The sequence below is a fragment of the Ochotona princeps genome, chromosome 6 (genome assembly GCF_030435755.1).
Source record: "Ochotona princeps isolate mOchPri1 chromosome 6, mOchPri1.hap1, whole genome shotgun sequence".
Lineage (NCBI taxonomy): Eukaryota > Metazoa > Chordata > Mammalia > Lagomorpha > Ochotonidae > Ochotona > Ochotona princeps.
Window position 1 is genome coordinate 7,583,851 of NC_080837.1, and position 24,357 is coordinate 7,608,207.

At 46.1% G+C, this 24,357-nt stretch overlaps 1 protein-coding gene across 5 annotated transcripts in view; it reads left to right on the forward strand.

The window, feature by feature from the left end:
• Nucleotides 1-23,555, forward strand: part of SH3GL3 (SH3 domain containing GRB2 like 3, endophilin A3) — a 118,357-nt gene extending 94,802 nt beyond the window's left edge. For 4 of the 5 annotated variants that reach the window (XM_058665533.1, XM_058665535.1, XM_058665536.1 and 1 more), the window contains one exon: nucleotides 23,288-23,555. In XM_058665533.1, the coding sequence (XP_058521516.1) occupies nucleotides 23,288-23,493 (206 nt within the window). In that variant the 3' untranslated portion in view covers nucleotides 23,494-23,555. Of the gene's footprint in view, nucleotides 1-16,792; nucleotides 16,961-23,287 lie in introns of those variants that run through there. The other variant, XM_012929672.2, reaches the window with a different exon arrangement.
• The last annotated feature ends 802 nt before the right edge of the window (nucleotides 23,556-24,357 follow it).

Below are 24,357 nucleotides of genomic sequence, written 5' to 3' on the forward strand. Positions count from 1 at the left end.
GTTGAATGTTACTCTTTTCCATCAAATGCGTATGTGACTCTGCCTTGATTTTTTTTTTTTCAATCTGGAGGAATGTCTGCTGATTGCCTGATGTGGAGGAGGAAGATTTCGCTCTGGGTCACCAGTTTGTTTGCCCTGCACCTTGCTGACTGTTTCAATCTTGACTGTCTGTCACCTCCAACTCTTTCCCAATGAGTCCACACACAGTTGTCTCCACTCTGAATGAAATCAGGAGCAGACTTTCCTGGGAACTTTTCACTTCACGAGAGTTCAGCAGACGCTCGACTTTGCCAGTGCAGGCTCCCGTAGCCTAATAAATGCTAAGACCCAGGTCCACAGCCAGAGCCTCTGGTGTGTTGCTTTTTATTTTTATTGGAAAGGGCAGATTTACAGAGAGAATGATAGACAGAGAGAAAGATCTTCCATCTGCTGGTTCACTCTCCAAGTGGCCACAACAGCCAGAGCTGAGCTGATCTGAAGCAGGGGGCTTCCTCTGGGTCTCCCATATGGGTGCAGGGTCCCAAGGCTTTGGACCGTCCTGTGCTGCATTCCCAGACCACAAACAGGGAGCTAGATGGGAAGTGGAGAAGCTGGAACATCAACCAGCACCCATATGGGATCCCTGTGGATGTAAGGCCAGGATATAGCCACTAGGGTATCGCGCTGGGTCCCTCCATCTTGCTTTGAAAGCTGGATTTCCCCAGAGTTTCTGCAGCCCTGACCTCCATTGAAGTTCAGGGTCAGGAAGAGGTTGCCTGTGGCTGCTTCTCTCCGTCAGTCGCTCCTGTTCTGCAAGCCTGAAGCGACTACTTGAGGCTCTCTGACTGCTTCTTTAACTCTCTTTCAGTTTGATGTAAAATGAAAAGGGTATAATCCATTCCACCTCTCCACATTTGCTTCAATCATTTCTCTAAATATTCTTTCCAGTTTCCTTCTTGTGACCTGTTTATGCTATAGATGTAGATTGGGATTGAAAGTCATGAGACTGCCTTCCCTCCTGGTGTGTTTCTTCCTTGTTTGGAAGTTCCGTGCAGTGGCCTGCATGTTGTTATCATTACTTTATGGTCCTCTTCTGACACTTCCTCTGTAAGTCCTCTAACAGTTCTTCATTACAAGTTATGGCCATGGAGACATCACGTAGTGTACCGCTGGTACATTGCCGTTAGTGTGCAACCGTTTGTGGTCTCTGTTGCTGTCAGGGTTAGGTTCTAAGCTGTCCTGGCCCTTTGGGTTTCTTTGCAGTTCCGTGTGAGTTTTAGGACTGGCTTCCCAGTTTCTGCTCAAATGAATGGGCTCAAATTTTTGGCTTGGATTCAGCTGAATTTGCAAATTCTACAGGAGAAGGAATTAATAACAATACTGAGTGTTCTCATCTTAGTAAGCTCAATCTGTTTGATTTCCCACTTGCTCAGTTCTTGTTTCATTTCTGTCAACCTTGTTGTGCTTTTTAAAAATACATATGTAGGTCTTTTAGGCTTTTTGTCAATCTCTAAGTATTTCATATTTTGATATTATTGTAAATACCATTTTAAAACAGATTTATTTCTCTTTATTGGAAAGGCAGATTTGCAGAGACAGTGGCCAAGCTGATCTGAAGCTTCTTCCGGGTTTTCCACACAGGTGCAGGGTCCAAGGCTTTGGGCCATCCTCTGTTGTTTTCCCAGACCACAAACAGGAAGCTGGATGGGAAGTGGAGATTCTGGGACATGATCTGGAGCCCATATATGGGATCCTGATGCTTCTAAAGGGAAGATTAACTAATTGAGGCATTATGCCGGACTTTGTAAAAGATAAATTTTTAAAAATTTCATTTCCGGGTCTGGCGCAATAGCGTAGTGGTTGAAGTCCTCGCTTTGAACACGCCGGGATCCCATAAGGGCGCTGTTTCTAATCCCAGTGGCCCTGCTTCCATCCAGTTCCCTGCCTTTTGCCTGGGAAAGCAGTTGAGGATGGCCCAAAGCTTTGGGACCCTGCACCCACATGGAAGACCCGGAAGAGGCTCCTGGCTTTGGATTGGCTCATTCCCAGCTGTTGTGGCCACGTGGGGCATGAACCATCAGGCAGAAGATCTCTCTGTCTCTCCTCCTCTCTATATGTATCTGTCTTTCCAATTAAAAAAAATATTAAAAAAAAACCAGCATGCCTTTAAAAAGTTTAAAAAAATTATTTCCACCATTTTCTTTGCTGGCTGTCAATTTTTTTCATAGCTAAACATGCACTAGATTTTGTAATTGATCTTGTATGTAGCCATATTGCTAAATTTACTTAGTGTTTGTTTTTTTAAAGATGCTATGGTTTTTGTTTTTCTTGTAGATAACCATGTCGTCTGGAAATAACAGCAGTTTTACTACATGTCTGGATAATTTTCACTTGTTTTTCTTCCTTTTTGCACCTGCTAAAGCCTCCAGTGGTTTCTTAATTGGGGTGCTAACTGTAGATTTTTAAAAATTCTTTATTTTATGACACAGGCTTGCCTTTTATAAAATTAAAGGAATGGCCTTCTAATTATAGTCTCCTGAAGCTTTTAACAAGAACAGTGTTTGTTTGTTTGTATATTTTGTTGAATGCTTTTAGGGGCATCCATGGAGATGATTATTTCATTTTTTTTTCTAGTTTAGTGACCATGGTGAATGGTATTAAACTAATGGGATCCACCTTGCAGTCCTGGGATAAGCCTTTTTTTAAAATGAGTTTCAGACACACAGGAAAAAGCTGTAACGTGAATGCCAAGTGTTCCTGCGGTCCTTTCCTGGGTTCTAATCAGTGGGCCCGATTGATGTGTTGCTCACTGACTCTCACTTTGTTTAGATTTCCTTAGGTTTGTCTGGTTTCCTCTTTCAGGGTCCTGGCCAGGGCAGCATCATCCCTTCAGCCCTGAGTTCTCCTTAACCTGCCCTGGGCTGGGACAGTTTCTAAGGCTTGCTTGTTTAGGGATGAACTTGGCAGCTTGGGAGAATACCATTCAGGCATTTTGTAGCATGTCGCTTGGTGCAGGTAGATGCAACATTTTGTCTTAGATAATCTATGAGGTTCTGTCCACAGTTGTGGAAGACCATGGACGTGAAGTACTGGTCTCATTTCAGGACATTGACGTTCGTCCTGTGACGGGTGAGTCAGCACTGTTGGCTTGGTCATCGGTCTAGAGGCGCCTCAGCCTCTCTGTAAGATCTCCCCTTTCTTGTATGAAGGTTTTTAACTGGCGGGTTTTTTGTTTGTTTCTTTGTTTTATACATGTAAGACTATTCTAAGACGTATAGAACCTGTAGTCCCGCCCCCCCATGCATTTCTGAAATCCATCAATTCTACCGTCTTCTCTCTTTCCTTGAGCAGTTTTGTGTTTCCTTGCTTCTTCTCTGTTGCCCACCATTTGCTATTTCTTTGATCTCTGCTTTGATTTCGGCGTTGTCCTTTCTGCTGCTGCCTCTGGATGCCAGTGGCTCTTTCTCTAGTTTCTTGTGGTGGAACTAAGGTCACGGAGCCCCAACTCCTGCTTTTGCTGCATTTCACCAGCTTTGGTGCCTTCTTTCCACTCTCCTCTTCCCCTGTTGGGTTTGGAGACGCATTTTATGGCTCACGATGGGATCCATCTTGGTCAATGTTCTCTGTGTACTTAAAAAAGCGTGCTTCGTTCCTGTTGGATGGAGTATTCTATAAATGTCAATTAGGAAAAACTGTCAATGATGTCACATGGTATGATGTTGCTATTCAAGTCTTATATATCCTGACCGACTTTTTTCTTGTGTGTATTTTTTTATTCTATTAATGGGTGGGTGGGGACTACTGAAATCTGTTGGTAATTGTGGATTATTCTGTTTTTCCTGGCAGTTGGGTCACAAGTGTGGTAAGATGACATTCCCTCCCCTTCCTGCAGTCTCCTGGACACTTGTAGTCTAATTGCCCATATTGTTTTTAAAGGTGGGGATGAATTTTCACTTTCTTGAATACCTTCTTCTCCACTCTCTTTCTTTTCCCACCTTCAAACTCCTGCAAGAAGCTAAAATGTTGGACTTTGCCCCTGGTCTTCCCTTTTCCTTCTGGCTTCCGTCTTGGGTTTTTGGGTTTATTTTTTCGCTTTGATCTTGGACTGCACCCATCCATTCTACCGGATGCTGTCTTCATTGTGCTGGTTTCCCATGGAAACTAGTGTGGCTTAAGATAACACAAAACGTGTGATCTGTGTTGCACTTTGAAGAGTCAGGAGTCCTGAAGGCAGGATAATCCTTTGGGTGCCTTTTCTACCTTCCAGGGGCTGCCTGCGTACCCCAACTCTTGGTGTTCCCTGTCTCTCTGATTTCTGCTTCTGCCATCATGTCTCCCTGCGTCACTGTGACTCTCCTTCTTTTAAGGGTTTTTGTGATTGCATGAGGCACCCCCTGCCCTACTCCCACCACATAATTCTCTGATTATGTTGAGCTAGGCCACACACTCTGGGATAATCTTCCCTTCTTAGAGTCTCTTATTTAATCTCATCTGCCATCCTCTTTTGCAATATAAGATAATCTTGTTAAAAATTCTGGAGATTAGGAGGTGGATATTTTATGAAGGCTGTTGTTCACTTAACCACACCAGTGTTCCAATTTCCACAATTTAAAATATATATATGTATATATATATATATATATATATATATATGAGTAATTACATTATACTTTTAAAAAGTCTTCCCTTGGCGTCTGCCTTACTTCATATCTCCCTGAGTGTGTGCTTAGATCTGGTGTCTGTTAGATCTGCCGCTCGTCAAAATGTTAGATTCGCCGACCACCAGGGAAAGAAACACTCAGCCGAATATTTAAAAAGAATTTAAACAGCCTCTATCTCAGGGAGCCATAGTCGTGGGCTTCCCTTCCCCGTGCAGCAGACAGACAGACACAAAGGAACAGGCTGCAGAGGAAGAAGAGCGTGGAAGAAGCGGGGCTGGGCCTTTGTAAAGGAGGTTAGGGGAAGGGAAAACGGCCCCAGAGCGGCTGCACCTGTGCATCGTCATCTGTTGGTTGGAAGCAAACTCCGCCCTCCTCTGGTTACCATGGTAGCCATCCATGTCTACTTGTGAAAACTTGTCTTTTCATCTTATTTGAAAGACAGGGAGATGAGGGGAGTGCACTGATGGAGGGTTCACTCTACAAATATGTGACAGAAAGGTTTAGACCAGGCGGAAACCAGGAGCCTGGGACTCAAAGCTGGGTCATCCAGGTAGGTGGCAAGGACCAAACACCTGAGCCATCCTCTGCTACCTCCTTGGATATGCATGAGCAGGAAACTAGATTGGAAGCAGGGTGGCTGGGTCTCAAACCAGACACTTGGATATGAAATGAAGATGCCTAAGCAGTGATTTAACGATACACCAAAAGCTCAGTCCTCTGACGTCTACTTTGATGAGTTTTTTTTGTTTGTTTGTTTTTCCCCACAATACGCATTTTCCAAAACTTTCTGAAGATCTCTTGGGTACATGAATTTTGGAAATTTTTTTTTGATCCTTTATGTTTATTCGCCATGGACTTTGTAAGATTTTGCTATTTGAAAAGCATAGTTACAGAAAGGGGTGGGGGGAGAAAGAGGAGAGAGAGAGATCTTCTATTCACTAGTTTACTCCTAAAAGATTCTAACAGCCCAGACTGGATGAGGTTTAAGCCAAGACCGTGGAACTCCATTTGGGTCTCCCAGCCACCTGGGCCATCCTTTGCTTCCTTCCCAGGCACATTAACAGGGAACTGGACCAGAAGTAAAGCAGCTGGGCCCTGAACAGGTACCCATATGGGATGCTGGTGTTTCAGGCAATAGCTTAGCCTACTCTGCCATAACGCTGACCCCTCCTGAAATTTTCTATGTACTCTCAATTCCTCATAATTTCTGCTCTACCAGCATTTTTCCTCTTTGCCTTCCACCTCTACTTAGTACCTTGAAGAAATCTGTATTTTCTATTTGAATAGGGAATTTGTTTATGATAGGTAACCTGCAGGCTGGTACTCACTATGTCCTGTTAATACAAACTACTCTTAAGTTATTCAATGCCACATCCTCCCCTACACCCCTCAACATCTGATGACTTAGGTGCTAAGTAGATATAGACACAAATAGCCTTGACTCACATCATAAACAAAATTCACTTTTCTAAAAAAAATGTTTTGAAAGGATGAGAGAGAGAATCTTCCCATCTTCTGGTTCCCTCAGGTAGTCCCAAAGGCTGGGACGGGGCCATGCCAAATCCAGGAGCTAGGAGCTTCATCTGGGTCTTGTGCATGACTGCGGGGACCCAAGCACGTGGGTCATCCTCTGCTGCTTTCCAACGTACATTAGCAGGGAGCTTGGTTGTAAATAGAATAGCTGGGACAAGAACCAACATTCATATGCCAGCATTGTGAGTAATGAATGGCTTTAGCTGCTTCATCATATTGAGCCCCCCAAAATGTTCTTTTTTATTCCATTTTTTCAGTCATTCTGTTATTAGGGAGACCAAACTACAATTTTGTCATCGAAGGTTTTTAACATACAGTTTTTAGCAGGTTAAAAGCCTATTGCAGACGAGAATATCTAACACCATCAATCAAATTGTTTTTCAGCATTGTTGCCATGGTCTATTTAAAGTGCATGATACTGTTGCTTTGTATATTTGGTGTGTGTTTTATTTTAAGTTATTTGAATAAAACATTTTTCATTAAAATCTATCAAAAATTCACGTGCAATTCTCTATAAAGGATTTTTTCTTTATAGGGTCACATTAGTTGCTTTTTTTAAAAAAAGAATCATTTATTTATTTGAAATACAGTTAGAAAAAAGGAGAGAGAGAAGAAAAATATCTTTCATCCATTGGTTCACTCCCCAAAGGAATACAATTGCTAGGGCAGGGTCAGACCAAAGCCAGAGCCTGGGACCCCATCCTGGTTTCCTAAGTGGTTGCCATGTGCCCAAGCCCCTGGGACATCTTCCATTGTTTGTCTTGATGTGTTTAACAAGGAGTTGGATCAGAAGCTGAGCAGCCAGAACTCAAACTGGTTGCTCATGTAACATGTTGGCATTATCAATGGAACTTAATCCACTGTGGCGAAACACAGGTAACGTGGTTTCTTTAAAAAAAAAATTCCCAAATGCAATGTACAACCAGTAAGATTTCCTCACTCATACGTGGAGAGTATCCCAAGAGGCTGGGCCACCGTCATCCTTAAGCTCGCTCAGGTCTCCTGTCGCAGGCATTTGATCCTTATCACCTGACCTCAAGTTGTTGCCCTAGCCAACAGGAAAATGAGGAAGAACAGAAATGCCTGTGTTAGAAATTTCCAACGAAGTGGAAGCGATGTATTCGCCTTGCCCTGGAGAGGGCTCACTGGAACAGCCACACACCCTGGCAAAAAATGTTTAGAACATGCGATTTCTGCCTGAGCAGCGCCTGCCCTGTGACAATGGCATCTTACTTTGTCCATTGAGACTTCTGTAACAAGAGACCTTACATTGAATAATACAGTCCTGGACATTCCAGGATCAAATTGCTGACAGATTCAGTGTCTGGTGAATAGGGCACCTCCTTGTCTTCTCCTCCCCCCACCCCGCAGGGCCTCTTTGATAAGCATACCGATCTCATTCTTCTATACTTACGTCTTCAACACATCCTAAAGACCCCACCTCCTAATGCTATGACAGAGGGAAGGGATTGAGGAGCCCTGCCAACCATAGCTGATGGAAACGCCCTGCAGGTGCCGATGTGTAACAGTGGTGGGACCACTGCCCTCCTTGATTCAGACCCCATCATCAGCTTGCTATGGGAACAGGCTCCCTTGTCCTTGATACTGCCTCTCAGCAGCCTTCCCCCTTCTTGAGCTGTGGCCTTGCGGATCTGTGCTCACTGCTGCTTGGGAGCCTGGAGGGCACCTGAAGGTTTGGTCCATGCACCTGTTCTCAGGGTAAGTTTGTGCTTCCTCTCACAATTTCATTCCTTCAGAGACTTCTGATCTGTCCTGGGGCATGCAGGTCCTGCCCCTGTAATCACACTCAAGGCCTTACGACTTGTTCTTTCTTAAGTCCCATGTCCTTTTCTTTCAGAGCCTATGTGGAGACCATGGAAGCAACATATCTGAGTGGGAAGGCAGTGTCTTTCGTGTTTGCCACTCAGCTGGCTTTCTTTTTTTTTTAATATTTATTTATTTGAAAGGCAGAGTTACTGTGAAAGGGAGGGAGGGATGGAGGGAGGGAGAGAGAGAGACAGAGAGAGATTTCCATGTGCTGTTTTTACTCCCCAAATGACCCCAGACCAAAGCTAGAAGCCAGGATCTTCATCATGTCTCTCATATGGACAGTGAGGAATCAAGCACTATCTTCCCCTGGTTTCTTGGAAAGGGAGCTGGAGCTGGAGCAGGAGCAGAACAGCCAGGATACAAACATATACCCACAGAGTGAGGCTGGCATGGCAAGTGGTAGCTTAACTGGCTGCACCACAATGCCTGGCCAGGGTTTTTTATTGTTGTTGTTGTTTGTTTTATGGAGGACTCAGAACAATCTGGAACGGCCACTGGTTCATCCTCTACTGGGGGATAGAAGCAGTTAGCTTTCCTTCTATGGCCGGACCCGCCCTCTGGTCACTCTAACCTCTTTGCCTTTACTGCACACAGGGACGGTTCTTCTGTTTCTTTGATGGCTGGATGCCATCCAAGAGTTCCAAATACACACCGATGTTCTGGCTTTATCGAACTTCCTTCTTTAGAGCTGTTGGCAGGTGCTCTGGTTTCAGAGTTAGCAGAAGGAAAAGTTTTACCAAATATTTTGCTGTAAGCCGACAGGGGTCCCCAGCTTTCGGGCCTGTTGGATCTAGGTCCCTCTTCCTCATTGCCTCTCAGTTTAGCTTATATTCTGAAAACACCCCACTTCTTGTGCTGGTCTCTGTATCAGTAGCTGCTGGTTCAGAGAGACACAAGAAAGCAAAGATTCTAACGAGATAAAAATGAAGAATGGCCAGAGATGTAATTTTTTTTTTTTATGATTTTTACTTGCTTTTTGTGAGGGAGGGAAGAAGAGAGGCGTGTGAGCTTTCTGTTCACTGTTTACTGCCCAGCTACGCTCAGCAGTGAAGCTGGGATCCTAGAGTTCAGCCCAGGTCTGTCATGGGGTTAGCAGGGACCTAGTTATGTGTGGGCAACCCACCCCCCCGCCCCCCCTGCCTCCCGGATCTGCATTAGCAGGAAGCTGGAGTCAGGAACTGGAGCTGGGAATTAAACCCGGCACTCCAAGGTGCTTTACAGGCATGTCAAACACTAAGCCACGTTCCCGCCCCCAGGGATTTATTCTTAAGGAAACAGGCCTAGTGTGTCGCCCACCACTTCTGCTCCTGTCCTACAGGCCGAGGCCCGTTCATGTGGCCACACCTGACTGCAGACGCTGTGGAGGGGTGTGCTGGAGACCCACTTCCCCCCAATGCCTACATCATTGTAGGAGAAAGGAAAAGTGGGCAGTGGTGGTGGCTGGCTTACTCTCTCCCATAGAGACAGTGGTTCAGATTTACTGTGGAAGAATATGTGTGTCATTCACTGCTCTCTATAGGGTCCTGAATGGGCCAGTTCTATCAGGATGTGGTACGTTCCCAAGCGCGGTGTTGACAGATATGCTAGGATAGCCCAGACGTGGGGGAATATTCTGGGAGGAGTGTCCTACAGTGACTGTTTTAATGTCTTTTGGGGCTCTACAGTTGCTCTGTTGGTATGATATGTAAATATTCACAAACGATATAGAAATGGGTGGATGTGACTTTAGTCATTAAAATGTTATCTGGGTCTGGGCTTTTTGACCTGGCAGGGAAGCCCCTGCTTGGGACACCTGCATGCATGTCATTTAGTGTTGTGGTTCAAGGTCTGCTTTGAGCTCTGGAGTCCATGGGAGAGCCAGACTGAGTTCTTGGCTCCCAGCTCAGGCTGCAGGCATTTTCAGAGGGTGAGCCCAGGAGTGGCAATGTGCACACTTCATGTTTTCTCAAATAGTGAAAATCAGAAAGAAAAAAAGGTTAGAAACTATTATTTGACTCACAAGTCTCCTTGGCATGATCCCTTGGACAACCAAGTTAGCAATATTTATCAAATGTTTCTGTTTCTTTGGTGGCTTAATTCCTAGAAAGGTATCCTAAAGAAACAGTTTAAGCAGAGTGTATTGTTATAGCAATAGCTAAAGAAATGGGACATTGTAAATGGGACCAGCTTAGTGACAACTTTTATTTATGTCTGTTTTGCCAGTAGAAGAATGGTAGATTACTAGATTATATATACCAAATGGGATCTTCTGCAGTTGTTCAAATGTGTTGATGGTAGTTGAGATAAAAAAGAAAGATGCAAAGTTACAAGTCTACTATTACAACTTTGTACATCTCTGTATGCATACATCTGGCTCCTAACACAGAGCATTGTGGACAGTATGTTTATTTTGTCAGGCTACTCTTTAAGTTACATTTCAGTAAGAATATTTGAACAGACAGAATAGCATTTAATAATGCGAAAAATTGGGCCTGCAATGATAGCTTAGCGGCTAATGCCCTCACCTTGAATGTGCTGGGATTCCATATGGGTGCCAGTTCTAATCCCAGCGGCCCCACTTCCCATCCAGCTTTCTCCCTGCTTGAGGCCTGGGAAAGCAGCAGAGGATGGCCCAAAGCCTTGGGGACCCTGCACTCATGTGGGAGACCAGGAAGAAGCTCCTGGCTCCTGGCTTCGGATTGGCTCAGCTTCATTCGTTGTGGCTGCTTGGGGAATGAAATATCGGATGGAAGATCTTCCTCTCTGTCTCTCTTCTTTGTATATCCGCCCTTCCAATAAAAATAAATAAATCTTTTAAAAAACAATAATAATAGGAAAAGTTGATTCCTGTCGAAGAGCGAATTTCCTTTAAAGAAACCATGTTCCCCATCTTATTCTCCTTTGGCCTGCACTGCCATGAAGGTCAGTGTCACATGTGAGGACCCAGCACAGTATTATTCAAGTGGCAGCTGCTGCAGGGTCTGCCTCTCCTGCCCCTCTGACCAAGCAACCTCGCACGCCAGGCTTGGGACAGTCCCGGTGTCTATCCATAATTCTTAATGGCGTCCCTTTTTAATCTCCAGAGCTTTGTTGTTGTTTAATTTTTTACTTGTTTTTCCTTTCTACCTCTAACGTCAGAAAAGTTTATTTCGAGAGCAGATATTGACTGCAGTCACTTTAAAAATTCTAGTGAGAAGGTAGTTGGACATACAGAAATGAACTCGAAACCTGAGTGGGACTCCATCTCTGGCTTCCTCTGCCCCCAGGAAATGGAATCTGACTGAGGCTGAACCCACAACCCAAGCCCTGGTTCATGCCCTATTGTGTCTCCTCCTTCCAGCTCGTACCCACGTGAGGGAGGCCCAACCCGGAGTCAAGCTCCCCAACACCATGTCCCGATTGGCCGCAGCAGGCACCCCAGTTTCCTCTGACTTCCCTCCCAACTCTGACAGTGTGGGGTGTTGAGCCTGAATTGTGAGACACAGTGTGTGCCCTAAATAGATCCCTTAAGGCTACAGGGAGCTAGCACATGGGGGCTGCAACAAGCCATGTGTTATTTTTGATGCTTTATCTAGGAAGGGGATTCAAAAAGGTTTGTGGAAAATATTAAAAAGCAAGTTTATTTGGGTGCAGACAGTTTTGAAATCCACACAAAACAAGTGATCTTTAAAAAGTTTGTGGTAAATGTGTATCAAAAAACTGCATTTCAAATTGGCTTTTGTGCCCACAAGAACTTACCACTTAATTCCATTTTTTCCATAAACTTAAAAAAAAGATTTGTTTATTTTTATTGGAAAGTCAGATGTATAGAAAGGAGGAGAGACAGAGAGGAAGATATTTCATCTGCTGTTTCACTCCCCAAGTGGCTGTAGTGGCCTGTACTGACCTGATCCGAAGCCAGGAGCCTGGAGCCTTTTCTGGTTCTCCCACATGGGTTCAGAGTCACAAGGCTTTGGATGATCTTCCACTGCTTTCCAGACTACAAGTAGGGAGCTGAATGGGAAGTGGGACTGCTGGGACATGAACCGGCACCCATTTGGGATCCCTGGTGTGTAAGGTGGACTTTAGCCACTAGGTTACTGCACCAGGTCCTCCATAAAATTTTTGAAGTACTGTTGAACACATTTCATTTCACTTTCATGCAACCCTGCAAGGGAGTGATCCTAAAACAGTAATAATTAATTATATAATGATAATTGTAGTTACGCCTGTTGAGCAACTAGTGCAGAATAGCTATTAAGTTAAATATCTTGTATTTACTCCTAGGACTATTCTGTTCCCATTTCACAGATGGGTAAGTGGAGGCTCAGAGAGGTCGAATGAGATTTTCTCAAGGTCATAAAAATCAAATAACAGATCCCGGGGGTTTACCTGGTAGATGTTGCATTCTGTGTTCCTCAGCAGGAATACTGGGGAATGCTACAAAATGCCCAGGAGTGTGGGGGATGATTTTTTTTTTAAGATTCTGATGGCAGAGAGTCCGTGTGGAGCATGCGGTTGGAGAGGGAGTCAGCTGTGTGTGTCAGACTGAGTGAAGTCACACAGAGAGAGGACAGTGCGTGTCAGTAGTTTTGTGTCCCTCCCTTCTTGGCTAGTACCAGGTAGATGAGGTTGTCAGAAGGGAGGTGTTCAGCCAGAGATCACAGTTGTGCTAAGGATGGCTTTGAAGGAGGCTCCAGGCCCAGTGGCCAGATCCCCCACCCTGCTTCTGCCATCAACAGCCACTGTGCCGCGATCTGCGTCCCCTGCAGGGCTGTCCCTGGCTGTCTCCCGAGCCCCATCCCACCTAGCCAGTGGCACAGTGCTTGGCGTGGCCATGTGGATGGAATCTGTGAGGGTCAAGGCACTTCCCAGAACCATCCTGTTTCCTAGGCACAGTTTCAAAAGAAAGTGGCATTTTACAGCCTGCATTTAATGGAAATTACTTTCCATTAGGCTTCTGAATGGTTTGCACATAGTGTTTATAAAGACAAGGAAAAATGTTAAGCATCTCACTAACAATTTGAAGCAAAGCTCGCAAGTCTCTGCCAGAAAAGAGTTCCAAGAACATTTTCTTCATCATTTCTTCTTTCTAACGAAACAGAGCGGGGGCAGGGCGGTGGATAGAGACCCCTGAAGCTGGGCCCCTGTAGGGACGAGGTGGGATCGTTAAGATCACCGCTGGCTAATGAAGGGAGTGGGTGAAGCAGGCCAGCAGGAGAGAAGCAGGGAGTCCTATCTTGAGGTGATGGATGGCGGACAGAATCCAAGGGCAGGCCCTGGCTGCGGGCACTGGCTGCCCAGCCGAGCCCGTGAGTCTGCGGTCACGATGCTGCGTCTCTGTCCCCAGAGAGAAGAGGAAGCCAAGCAGAGAGGATCACTTAGGCCTCTGGGAGGAGCTCTCCAGGATCTTGGGGGAGCGCTTATTGGCCCCCAAGTCTCCAACAGAGAACAATTTGCATTTTTTTTTTTTTTAGTAAAAACTATTTATTTATTTGAAAGAGTTGAGAGAGAGAAAGAGAGGTCTCCATCCTCTGGTTCACTTCCCAAATGATCCTAGAGCCTGGAGCTTCTTTCTGGGTTTCCCAAGTGGGTGCAGGGACTCAAGCACTTGGGCCTCCCAGGTACATTAGCAGGGAGCTGGATGGGAAGTAGAGCAGCCGGGACTGGAACTGGTGCCCATACGGGATGCTGGCGTCACAGGTGGCGGCTTTACATGCTACCCGATAATGCTGGCCCCTGCTTTACATGCTTTGCCCACTCTTACTTATTACGGTTAGCACTTATGCAAGGGTATTTCAGAAAAGTTGTGCAGATGGAATTAAAAGACAAGTGTATTTTGTTGCAAAACTTAGTTTTGGAATTCATGCATAGCTTTTGTTCTCATACTACGTATTTTCCAAGAACACTCTGAAGACCTCTCCAATATTCACAACTAAGGGTTAATAAGCTCCAAAATGGAAGAAACTTTGGAAAACGTGGAGGGCTGAGATTCTTTCCTCAACGTGCGCTGCAAACTTGTCAGAGTGAGGTGAAAGAAATCTCTCCTGTGACTTGTGTTAAGATACCTTAACCCTCTGTGGCTATAAAAGACACTTTTATAACTTTCTCGACACTTGTAAGGGCTCAGAAATCATTTCTAGAGCCCTGGTCACTCCCCTCATCGGAGCGAAATCTCTAGGATTGTATTAGAAAATAAACATTTCTTCAAAAGTGAAATGTGAAATTGGAAGATTAAAGAAGGTATGCGCCTTTGCAAATAGAAAAGGGTGCATTTTCAGCCCAAATTTCCAAAGAGGAAATGAAAAACTTACGCAGCATGCTGACAGGGGGCTTCTCACTCAGCGGGTATACCTTGTGGTGTCTCCCTCCTACCCCTCCTCTTTCCTTTGCTCCACTGCCCTTACACCCACACCCACACATTCCCTTAGCCCCACATGCACATCAGAACAGTCGCAGCAGGCACTCTGAGTCATTTACAGAAGCGAAATAAGCAGATGGGGGTCCCGGGTCCTGATTCAGTTTCTGGCGGTTTATGAGCTGTGTGGTTGGTGGCGAGTCTCTGGATCTCTGAGCCAGTTTGGACTTGTTCTCAAGTGAAGGGATGGGACTGAAACCATTCGTGTGCTTTTTTTTTGGTTCAGCATTCTGTGGCTGCCACATTCTTTTGAATGCTTAGCATACTTTACAGAACACAAAGTGGGCAGGTTGTGCCATTAAGATTTCCTCTAACGTTTTATTGATGTACAGACTGTGGTTGTTATTGTTGAACACAGCTGTTAATGCAGGAAGGGGTCGGGAGGCTTTCTTACATTTCTGAAGATTTACACTCTTCTGAAGCAACCTTTGGTGGGAAATGGACTCCTCACATCTGAGCAGAGGTTTTGAAAATTCTGGAGAGGCAACCTCTACATTGTGGGAACTTTGATGCTACTTAGCAGACCTGGTTGTATGATCATATTATCCCCAACAATGCATTTTCTAAAAACATTTTAATATGTATTCTGTTATAGCATTTGAGTTTTACAAACTAAAATATCGTTCCCTAAATACAAATATGAGGGTGCTTCAGCGAGTTCCTACAAGGTGGGATGAAAAGCCAAGTTTATCTTGCTGCAGAACATGTTGAAATCCATACATAGCTTTTTTTTTAATCTGGTTTGGAAGACCCATAATTACCATGCCGCCATTTCAAAAGATTCTACATTAAAATACACTTGTCTTTTCATCCTATTTTCCACGAATTTTCTGAAGTACCCTGATGTTATCATCATCTGAATATTAAAATCTCAGGTCCTATATTTTAATTAATAATTAATATTTATATTCATATGATTATTCATATATTAGTATCTCAGTTTCTATACTTTTTAATTAAAAAAAACATAAAAGTCAATCGTTTGTAGGGATTTACAAACAGAGCAGCTATGAACCACAGTGCCTGGAACAATCTGTGTCCCCATGTGACCTATAACCCCCTATGTTAGTGGTCCCTTGAGGGTGGCTGCAGATACAAATGCTAATGCTGAATAATGGGAGTGAGAGCTAGAACCGGTGTAAGAAGCCAGTGCTGGGCTGGTGTTAAGGCGGGACCTGTGTGAATGATAGAGGATTGAGGTGAAGACAGACCATGTTGGCCTGGCTTTGTAGGTTACGGTGATTAAGGCTGAGTTCCTCTGATGGCTGGTTGCCTCAAATCCCATCTCCCGTGGAGCAATGCTGGGCTGTACCTTCTAGAGACACTTGGTACACTTGTCCTGGCCTGTCCCTGGTAGTTGACTACTTGGCCCTTGCAAATGAAGGCTGAAAACTTGGCAGATGATTGTGTCAGAACCAGAGGTTGCCAAAGCTAGAGCCAGGGTCATGAGGTTCCCAATGGGACAGGAGTGGAATGGAGTGAGTTCTGTGACATTTATCAGGATGAGGCACCCATGTGCATCCCAATCATCTAAAAAGAAAGTATGAAACTACTTCCAAAATTTCATGGAAAATGCAGCTTATGGGAAACACACACACACACACACACACACACACACACACACACACACACAAGTATTTGTGGATCTCAGAAAAAAAAAATATTTGCACCAAAATAAACATACTGCTTTCTATTGTTTTTCGTGAACTTTTGGAAGTGGCTTTGTAGTCACTTCAATTCTGAGACTTACGTCTGAGATCCTTCAGTGGGTGAGTGAAGCGATGGTGAAGGGAGTTTGAGCTAGATGAGTTTTGTTCAGATTCCAGAGAGAGGGTGTCTCATGGGTGACCCTTGAGATGCCTGTCTCAGGCAGGTCTCAACTGGAAATGGACTTTGAGGTCCCGAGGCATGTTGTCGCCCAGCACAGTAGGAGATGACGCGGTCATCAGCGGATATCAGGACAGTCCTGCCCGTGGCTTCCAGAGGGTGACTTGACTTGGGTCCATCCTGGATTGGGCCTCTGACTGCCTCCTGTGGGCAGCATGAGCCTTAAGGCAACACCTTTGAACTTCCAGACTTTGGAACAGGAAGTGAACAGAAAATGAGCTTCCTCCCTACCACCCCCCACCCCAACACCCTGCCAAAGCAGTGAGTTACCCTGCACACCTTTCCAAGCAAACAGGCTTTGCAGGCTCAGAGTTGCCTGGATATCAGCTCTATTATCTTGCCCCTCCCAGCTTCCCTTGGTCACCTACAGTGTAGGGATGGTCACCTCATGGCCCCGGGTTCTCCTAAGGACTCAATGAGATAATGGTGTAAGTGAGCAACGCTGACTACAGTATTGAACTACAGAGTAAGAGCTGCTGTGGCGAGCAGCTCCTGATGTCACCTAACTGGTTATCTGATTTCCCAGCCTACAGCAGACTGGAGCCAGCAGATTAGAAAGTCCCCAGGGGGACTGCTTCGGGAAGGCCCACTGACCACGGGAAAAGTGGCAGGCGAGAGAGAAACTAGACAAAGCGGGAACAAAGCTCAAAAGGCACTCAGCAGTCTGGGGCACTTTGCTAAGATCAAGAGCCCTCCTCAGGTCAGTAGCTTCCGGGGCACTCCAGAACTCCTGGCAGTGGTGGTGTTGTGGATTCTTTCTCTCTTCATCCCCATGGGGGCGCCCGGACCAAATGCTTCCCAAAGTCAAGGCTAATAGAGGAGGAGAAGCACATCAGTGCATTGGCTTGGTGGGCTTAAGATCATCCAATTACAAGTGCAAGAGAGCTGTAACCTGTAGTGTTACAGAGACAGGGAGCCCCCACCCAATCCCCCAGCACCCTTACCTGCCCGACAGCTCCTTCCACTTGCTCCTGCCTCGGCGGCAGAGTTAGACATGGAGACCTTGAGAGCAACTGCTCCTAGCCCCCACGTAGGACAGAGACTGGGGAAGGGGTGGATGGAGAGATAGATAGAGAGATAGATAGATAGAACAAATGAACAATTACAGATAAGAAGTCAGGGCTGTAGAAGAGCCCATTCTTCTGCTAGAGTCTCTCTCTCTCTCTCTCTCTCTCTCTGCCTTTCTCTTACATGTCTCCTGCACCATGTGGTGTGGTGCGGGTCTCCTAAACTCCCTCCTTGGAAGCATGAGCTTGGTCCAAGATAGACAAGCACACAGGGCGGAGTCACTTGGGACTGGCAGGCTGGGTTGGGAACCTGGGCAAACACCAGTGGGGAGCAGGTGGGGTGCAGGGAAAGTGTGCTCTTGGGGAGCCTTCTGAAGTCTCAACCCTTGGCTAAGGCTGGATCAGAATGGAAAGGGGAGATAACTCACTAGGGCGCCCACAGCATCACAGCCAAGGACAGAGACCCTGGCCCTGGCCAAGGGTGAAATTTCATCCTTGCTGCTTGGTTGGGTCAAATCCCTGACTGTCTTCATTTCTCCACCCCTCCCCTGGGGCAGGGATAGGGAGTCCCCACCTCGGACCCTCTCTGAGAGTTCAGTGCGTGAGCATCTCTGAAGCAGGTTGGGTTTTCATCCTGGCGCAAAGTCAAACCAGACCCTGAGAGTTGTCACTGGACTTGCCCTACCTGCACAGAACATGTGTGGTGTGTCTGTCCGAATCTGTGGGGTGCTCACAAAGCTCACAGAAAATGCATAATGCGAAGAAAGGCGTACTTTTCCAAAAAAGAAAGAAATAGCCTTTGTATGTTTGGGTGACCCTTGGCCTCCTGGACATGGGTAAAAACGTATGTAGAATTGGAGGAAGTGCTCTGTGAAGAATTTTCTGTTCATCAGGTAGAAGAGACCCTGTCTGGTTAGAAAATGGGGTGTCTTGTTGCTAAGAGGGAAATGAAACTTCCATGGAGAAAAGCCTGTTGGATGTTACTGCTCCATTGCTTACTGCCTGGCTTTCTCAAAACTGCTCATTCGTTCTCTCTCTTCTTTCTCTCCCTCCCTCCCTAACGGTATGAAACCAGAGCTTGAATGTGTTGCAGGGACACTCCCCTTGCCTCTGTGAGAATGCACTCTGCTGCAGTATCTTTCCCATCCTGCTCTTATGTTACCTGAAGGTCAGGGAGTGTGAAAGAAAATAAACCAGGCTCCATGGGGAGGGCCAGAGGCGGCCAGCTGAAGTTGTCAGCTGCCTGTCTTATAACACACAGACTCCAAGCAGCCTGCTGGGGGTGTACCAGTGCTCTTCTCACTGGGGTGTCAGGTGGCAGCCTCTGAGCCTGTGAAGCTGGGAAGTGGAAGTGGACAAGAGGCATGGCTGCAGAAGAAGAGGACTGGCCAGTCGCCAGCAGTGGTATGGGAGTGGTTCCTGGGAGATGCTTGTATCCAAGGTGATGTGAGAGCTTCCTCAGGGACCTAAAGCCTGTTTGCTGGGACCCTTTGACATGGGGACTCATCCATGTTAAGTGAAAACCTGCATGCCATCCCTCAGGTAGACAGATATTTCATTTCTCTTTAACTCAGCTGAACTCGCTTCTCAGCCTGCATGTAGACTAGCAGCGGAAACAGCTTAATCTTTTTTCCACTTTTCTCCTGTTGGCCAAAAAAAAAAATTAATCTTTTTTCCATTTTTTCTAATGGTGGAAAGAAAACGTAATCTTGCCATTTCAAGGTACCTCCATCTCTTGCATGCACTTGAATGCTCCGAGTCCTGCCTTGATCAGTTAGGGATCTGCACAATTGCTGTGGAGCAGAGAGGTCTTTACCTGGGCTAGTGGCTTTTCTCAGAGACTCTCTCCTCCTGCTTGTCCACTCCTAAGGGGTGGCCTGTGTGTGATTGGGAAGCGGCAGAAGCTCGGGGTGGCCGGCAGTGGGGGTCTGCTGACACCAAGTCTTCAGATCTCTGCACCCTGGGCCCTCTGCACCTGCCACGGCAGCCTCTGGCCTGGCAGGGTGCTGAGCACGTCCTGCTGAGACCTGAGGAGGCTTCAGGGGCTGGCTCCCTACGGCTCCCTCTCTGTTCAGTGGGTCCTTCCCAGTCTCTCCTGTGAATCCAGAGCCCTGGGGGTACTGGCCCCTTCCAAAGTCCCAGTGAAAAGTAGAGGCCCAAGACCCCAATCCCACCCCTTGATGTAATCCAGTTAGCATTTCCATCATCCTATCCACTCACCTTTCTCAGGGCCCCTTCCCCACATCTTCTAGGACAAGCTTCTAGATCTTCTGTGGTGGCGGGGCGTGGGGATGGCAGGAGCCAGCCCCTCCCTCTCCATTGCTTGTAATAAAATACTGGAGCCTTGGAGTTCTGCAACCACTAGTGCCTTGGAACCCTAGAGTAGGTCTCTCTCTCTCTCTCTCTAAAAATCACACAAAAACCAACCTCACTCTGGCAGAAAAGCCAGAGAGCCTTGGCTTTCATAACATTGCACAACCGAAATGGCATTGCTGTGGAACCTGAAAGCGAAACATTGACTGCTTTGTTCATGTCTGGCTTCTCCTCCAGTAACAGAAGCCACATTACATTAGGGTGGGGACCCCAGACAATGAAAACGCCCCCCCATAGACCATGCATCCATTGAGAGTGATCTGGGGACCCAAGACAGCCAGTCTGAGCCCTGTTGGGGGATGTGGGTTTATCTATGTGGTGGGTTTATATGTGGTGTTGCTGGTGGTGTACATGGTAGAGGGAGAGCTGTGTGCACACCCTCCTGTCGGTGGGTGGCTCCCATTCAGGGTCTCTGCACACAGTGGTCCCAGAAGGAATGCAATGTCTTAGGTGATTTATTTATTTATTATGGCTGATGAAGTGTAACAGGAGTGCTGGTCCTTTTTGCTGCTCTCGGAGTCTCGAAGTGAAAGATGTGGCAGTGGTCCCTGGCCTGGAATGAATGAAATGAGGAGTGAGGAGTGTGCTTCTCTGGCTTGTTCACAGTGTGTGAGTGTGAGCGCAGCAAGCACGAGTGTGTGCTCATGTGGGTGACAGCTTGGGCGGTGCTCTTCTCTTTGGGTTATTACAGGTGGCTTTGAGAGTTGAGCAGGGCTGGGGACTGTGGTTGGCCCCGGGACGGGGTGCTGGCCCACAGACTTGTTTTGGCAACCCTGAGTGATGTCATAGATCATGTCTGAGCTGGGTCATGGCTGGGGGTCTGGAGTCTGGCGTGTCATTCTGGCTTGGCCGTTAGTCATGGGACTGGGTCACTGTGAGCCCTCAAACCATGGCCGCCACCTCTTCAGTGAAGAGAGAAGGGGTCCCTGGAAGGTGGCCAAGCTCTCTTCCAGCCTTGACCTTCTTTGCTCAAAGAAATTCGTCCCAAAACTGCCACGTGGTTTGGCACCTGCCTCCTCCTCTGTTAAAAACTGGTAGTAGGAGAAAGGCTAAAAAGAATACTAATCACTTTTATGCACCACTTTAATACGGTTTGTACACATTCATAAACTCGACTTTGATTTGTGGCTCAAACTGCCCGGCGCTCACACACCCACCCACCCAGATACACACCATGCAACCAGCAGAAAATGAGAAATTCTACACTCTCAGTGCTGTATTCCTCATGCCTTTGGACTCTCAACTTCAAGATCATGAACTTGAGCTCCAGGGTTTAGACCCCACTGCTCTCTAGCTTCCATCATTTTGACACAAGGAATACACAGACACAGGTGGGTGTGGTCTATCATAGAAGGAGCTGGCAGTATCAGGGAAGTCCCTGCACTGTGAGGAAACCTGGAAGAATGCTGGAGACACTGTTGTCCGGTTCTCATGGCCAGGACTTCTGGTTTGAGTGGTCTGGGGCTGGTCCCTGGGTGAGCACTGTTTAACCCTATAGCCTTTAGAAAGTGCTGGAGCCAACCCACCATGCCCTGCGGGTGCCTCCACTACAAACAACTCCTCTGGTGGGTGTAGGCTAGATGTGTCTATCCGTCCACGTACCCACCACCTGGACACCCCAAGGACTGATGCAGGTGTGTGGTACTTAAAGAAGGTGCCCCATCAGAGAGCATCTGGGCCTCTCACATGAGTGGCAGGGATCCAGCTCCAGCTGTCACCTGCCACCTCCCAGGCCATTCACTAGCAGGAAGCTGGAAACTGCCGGGGCAGAACTGGGACTAGAATCCTGGGACTCCAGTGTGGAATGTGGACATCTCAAGCGAGCATCTTAACCACAGGCTAAACAGCTGCCCTTAAGCCTACTTTTTAAAGCTGTGATCGTGGTGGTCCCGTAGCTGGGGTAACCATAGCATAAAAGGAATGAAGCATTAAGATGATCACCATTTGCAAAACAAACAAGCAAGCAAAAAAAAAAAACCCTCATTAAGCAAGAAAAATTGTATAATCTAGTCAAAATTAAAATGAGATTTTTGTGAGAGAAATTTGATGGGTTAATTTAGTTATAATTTATCTGTTTACCTGATTTCATGAGAATAGGTGATTTTGAAATAGAGTAATGAAGAGGAACTTACTTTCCTGATACTTTATTTTCAGGCCATATTATTTACATTGATCTATTATTGAAAGGGACCTGTAGAACAAAATAGAAAATTCTAGAACACATCCATGTACCTATGATAATTAAATTCATGATACAAATAAAGGTAACATTTGAAATCAGTTGGGGGTGGATTATTTTATAAATTATGTTGTTTTAACTACCTTAGCATGATAAACATAATAAATTCTTCCCTCTTGTTGCCAAAATCCAAATTAAAAGTTCTGTCATGCTAACAGTCACATAAAAATGCCATAATAAAGTTTAGTAGAATACTTGTAAATGACAGTGAAAGAAAACCCATGTAGAAAAAGTTGTGACTTCTTTTATTGTTTGAAATTTCTGTACTTGTAAAAAACAAACAAAACAAAACAAAACAAACTCCACCCCCAAACAAACTCCGTAAACAAAAATGGGGAAACCAGAGATTGTAGTGAAAAGGGCTTCCTTGAGGTTTCCAGAAACACAATGATAGAAAAGTCAATTGACAGTAGGTGTCCAGAGTTCATATCTGTGACCATCTTGGAAATGTATCCTTCACGGTGAGTTGTGCACATTTACAGATGAATCAATTATGTTTTCAAAAGAGTGGCCCATGAAATCCAAGAGGACATGAGAGAGAGAGAGAGAGAGAGAGAGAGAGAGAGAAATGATGGAGGGGGAAAGGGTGGGAAGCAGACGAAGAAAGAAGGGCCTTAAATGCCCACAACAGGTGTTTGAAGAAATGATGTTGGTTGGTGGAGTTGGCCGTGTTTGATATCTAAAGTTCTCTGGGAAGATGTTCACAAGGGTATATCCCAGAAGATTCTGCAATGAAAGCAACCATAGGTTAATACATCTATGAATCTGTTAACCAAATGTGGCATCTGAATGCTTTGCTTCCCATTGGTTACTTCTGAATTCATGGCAATGGACTTATCTGAATGTATATGCATGTGTATGTGCATATATATATATATACATATATATATTTATATATATATTTATAGTTACAATTACCATATTTCAATCTTTTAAAAAAATTGTTTTCCATGTTCTGAGGCCCCCAGGCTTGGTACCTGAGTACCCCAAAGCATTGAGTTGGTCCATGAATATTCTCCTGGGTCCTGTCTCCTGTCTGTGGCCTGCTGAATGGCAGCCCCAAGTTACCAGCCACCAGAAGAGCTTCGTCTCTGGCCTGTTTCTCAGGCAGCATTATAGCCACAAAGGAACTGAGGCCTGAGGGCCATGGTCATGTCATATCTTCTTGTACTGCATGTATAGTGGGTGGGGGGAGGCAGAAGGAGGGGGCCTGGGGCTTGGATTGGCTGCCTGGGACAAGTGACAAGACAGATACTGTTCCCCCTCAGTGGTCAACCCCGGGTCAGCTGCCTGGTGGTCCCTCCCGATTCCACCACTTCCTTCCCCTCCCTCCTTCCTTGCCACCCCTGTCGTGAGTTCCTCGCCCTAACCTGTGCTTTTTGTCTCCATGTCATGTGGACAGGTTCTAACGCTTCCATGGACCAGCCCTGCTGTCGTGGTCTCTATGACTTTGAGCCAGAAAACCAAGGAGAATTAGGATTTAAAGAAGGGGACATCATTACGTTAACCAATCAGATTGATGAAAACTGGTACGAAGGAATGATTCGTGGGGAGTCGGGATTCTTCCCCATTAATTATGTCGAAGTGATTGTGCCTTTACCTCAGTGAGTGTGCCCCTGTGCCTGCGGACGACCTCTCAGAACTGTCACCAATACAATGTTCTCTCCGTGTGCCGCTCTGTGACCTGCTTGCGCCTCACTTCTCTACATGTGTTCTCTTTCTCATATATTTTGTACCATTTTGGTTTGTATAAATGTGGTTTTTTTCCTCTTCCTAGCTCTCTCTCTCTCTCTCTCCTTTTTTTTTTCGGCTTCTTGTCCTGCAAGTCATGGATTAAATATCTGTGCTTCTTGTTGCTGCAAACAAATGGGCCCCAGCACCACCACCTCAGCCAACTGCCCTTGCCCCTCAGCTGTGGCGGAAGGCAACATTCGAGCCTGAGAAATGCTCCAGTGTCTTTGTTTCTTGACCTTACTGATGGTGGATGGTCCTTTCCCTTCATCTTGTTTGCAGCCAACCTGTGAATAGCCTAATAAACATGAAACACTGTGCTGCCCAGAGACCTCAGTTCTGCTTAATGTTGAAGTGTTTGGTCTGCGATCTCCCAAACCACCTCTTCCCCCAATGGCCGTGGGGTTGGGCCTTTGGTGATTCCCAGATGATGGTTCCTGACCTACATGGGCAGGCCCCGGAATGGACCTCCGTTTCCACCTGACTCAGATGTATCCTCCTTCCATCTGTTTTCAATGTCATTTGTAGAAGACCCCAGCTCCACAAGCTGCATTAGCTGCTACATTTTGGGGTGTTTTTTTTTCCAGGATGAATGAAAAACATGATATGGATACTTGGGAGCGGTCATGGATGGAGGCGGGGGTGGGTTGATTGTCCAACAATATGATCACCTGGGCTCTGAAAGAGGACCTGGCTTTGACCCTCGTGTGTGCTTGCTTGTTCCTCTGGGATCAACATGGT